At 60.4% G+C, this 2,790-nt stretch overlaps 1 protein-coding gene across 1 annotated transcript; it reads right to left on the minus strand.

Annotated features, from left to right (window-relative positions):
• Positions 1–1,183: 1,183 nt before the first annotated feature.
• LOC104543012 (N-acetylmuramoyl-L-alanine amidase-like) lies at positions 1,184–2,786 on the minus strand (the record flags this gene model as incomplete). Its single annotated transcript, XM_010187502.1, has 3 exons — positions 1,184–1,511; positions 1,852–2,062; positions 2,645–2,786. Coding segments are annotated over 3 exons (681 nt in total), but the record flags the coding sequence as incomplete, so codon positions are not given.
• Positions 2,787–2,790: the final 4 nt, after the last annotated feature.

The following is a 2,790-nucleotide window of genomic DNA, read 5'->3' on the forward strand; positions in this document are numbered from 1 at the left end:
CTCAACGCCCAAGGGTGCCACCCCCTCCCCCTCCCAGTGTCACCCCAAGGTGTCACCCCCTCCCTTTCCGTGTCCCCCCACCCTGTCCCCGCGGTACCTCGGTATTTGCCTGCCTGCACCCGGCACTCCTGTGGTGGCTTCCCCATGTGACCAGGCAGGAGTTTCAGTCACACCCTCACCTCCGCCTCTGCCCCGGTGATGTTATCGCCCCGCCCGGCTAGAATTTGGGACACGCCGGGGCCGGGTGAGCCACGCCGGGCCACCCCACAACAAGGTCTGGCTACCCCGATGACTGGGTGCGTATATCTGGCTTAACCACTATCAATAGGTTTCAGAGTGAACGGATTTCAGAGTGAACAGATGCTGGAGATGGCAGGTTCTGAGTGCATATAGCTGGCTTAACTGCCATCATTAGGTTCCAGAGTGAATGGGTGCTGGGAATGGCGGGGGTTGGGGGGATGCATCACTTAACCACACCATCATTAGGTTTCAGAGTGAACAAGTGCTCACTTTGGTTCCTTCACTCAATTCCTCTCCCATGACCTCCCAGGAACCCTCCTCTCTGTGTCTCAGTTTCTCCCTCACTCCCCAAGGACCACCCAGAGCCGCTGTCCTGGCACTGACTTTATTGTGGGGGTTTGTGGCTACAGGGATGGTCCAATGAGCCAGTGGGGCCAGGAGCTGTCCAAGATAGTGGCCTTCATGGGTGAGGTTCTTCTGGGCCAGTGTCCATCAGGGGTGGCCACCATGGGACTGGTGGCCACCTGGACCAGGGTCCACCCGGGTCAGCTTCCATCAGGTCAGGGTCCATCTGGACCAGGGTCCATCCAGGTTGGCCACCACTGGGCCAACATCTGTTGGACCAGAGTCCATCCAGACCATCACCCATGGGTCCACCACTCACCTGGACCATGTCTGCACCCATCCAGACCATCACCCATGGGTCCACCTGCACCCATCCAGACCATTGCTTATTGGTCCAGCATCCATCCGGACCATCACCCATGGTGCCACCACCCACCTGGACCAGCACCCATGGTGCCCCCACCTACCTGGACCACACCTGCACCCAATCCAGACCATCACCCACAGGCCTGATCCTCACTGAAGAGAAGAGAAGAAGCCATCATCAGGTCCCACCGCCACCTCCAACACCCACCACTCCCCAAGTGGGCGCCAAACCTCAACCCCCTGGAGATACCTCCAAGTTGGTCACCTTGAAGCCGTGCCAGGTCTCGATCTCACGGAAGAGGGAGTCTCCGGGGCAGTCTGTGTGACCCACCTGCCGGTGGCCACGAATGGTGTAGTTGTGGTGGAGCCACCCCTTCTTCACGGCGCATGGTAGGAACCCGTCCTTCACCAAGGCGATGGTGTCCTGGTCTGGTGGGGTGATGGAGAAGTCCCCGACGTAGCCCACACCGTAACCTTTGCTGTTGTAGCCCTTGGTGTGGGCACCAACCCAGTGCCACCCTCGGCCTTGGTACAGGTACCCATCGGAGCCCACCACGAAGCTGCCAAGACCCGTGGGTCAAGGTGAGGTGGTCAGAAGATGGGTGATGGGGACCACGGTTGGGTGATGGGGATCATGGTTGGGTGATGGAGACAATGGTTGGGCGACAAGGACCATGGTTGGGTGATGGGGACCACAACTGGGTACTGAGGACCAGGGTTGGGTGATGGGGACCATGGTTGGGTGATGGGGACCATGGTTGTGTGACAGGGACCACAGATGGGTGATGGGGACCACAATTGGGTGATGGGGACCACAGTTGGGTGATAAGGACCATGGTTGGGTGACGAAGACCATGGTTGGGTGACAAGGACCACGGTTGGGTGACGATGGGGTCTTACCTGTAGCCGATGTCATCCCAGCCGCGCGTGTCCTGGTGGAAGCGCTGCATGGAGCGCATGTCGTGGGTGCAAGCAGTGAAGTTCTGGCAGGGGATGCTGGGTATGAAGGTGTGGTGGATGAAGACGGTGTCCAAAGGGAGGGACAACAATTTTGGGGTCCCCCGGTAGGGACGGGCACCCCACATGCAGCGGGGAACGATGGCCGGGCACTCTGGGTGGTGGGAGAAGAAGACCTCCATGGTCACAGGGGCGGTTTGGGACGTGGAGGGTCTGCACAGCTTGGGGACAGCGTGGGCTGGGTCGTGGTGGTGTCCTACTGGAGGGGCCTTATCTAGGGGATGTGGTGGGGGCCATCATGGGATCACCACCACCTTGGAACACTGTGGTGTCCATCAAGGAACTTGTGGGTCTCCATCATGGGGCCATGGTCCTACTGGGGTGGCCTCATCTCAGGGATGTGGTGGTGGCCATCAAAGAGACCTGCGGGGTCTCCATCATGGGGACATGGTGTATCCATCAGGGGACCACCATCTGGGGACACTGTGCTGTCCACCAAGGGGTCATGGTGGTGTCCACCAAGGGACCAATGGGTGCCTGCCATGAGGCCATAGTGGTGTCCTACTGGGGTCACCTCATCATGGGGCCACGGTGGTGGCCATCATAAGGACACCCCAGGCTTGTGGTGGTGCGTGACCCACACAAGGGTGCCACGGGGAACACCCAACCCCCCAAAATTCACACTTTTGGGGGGGTGAAGCTCAGAGGACACCAGGACCCAGTGCCAGCTCCGTACCCACGTAGGCCTCGGTGAAGTCCTGCGCCGCTCTCCTGGTGATGGCCGCCACCTCCTGCGCCCCCAGGTCCTGCAGGAGCTCCCGGGTGGGTGGCAGCACCCTCAACACCCCCAGCATGGCTGCCACCTCCTCCTCCAGCTTCCCT

Source organism: Mesitornis unicolor, unplaced genomic scaffold (genome assembly GCF_000695765.1).
Source record: "Mesitornis unicolor isolate BGI_N332 unplaced genomic scaffold, ASM69576v1 scaffold34486, whole genome shotgun sequence".
In the NCBI taxonomy this organism is placed as follows: domain Eukaryota; kingdom Metazoa; phylum Chordata; class Aves; order Mesitornithiformes; family Mesitornithidae; genus Mesitornis; species Mesitornis unicolor.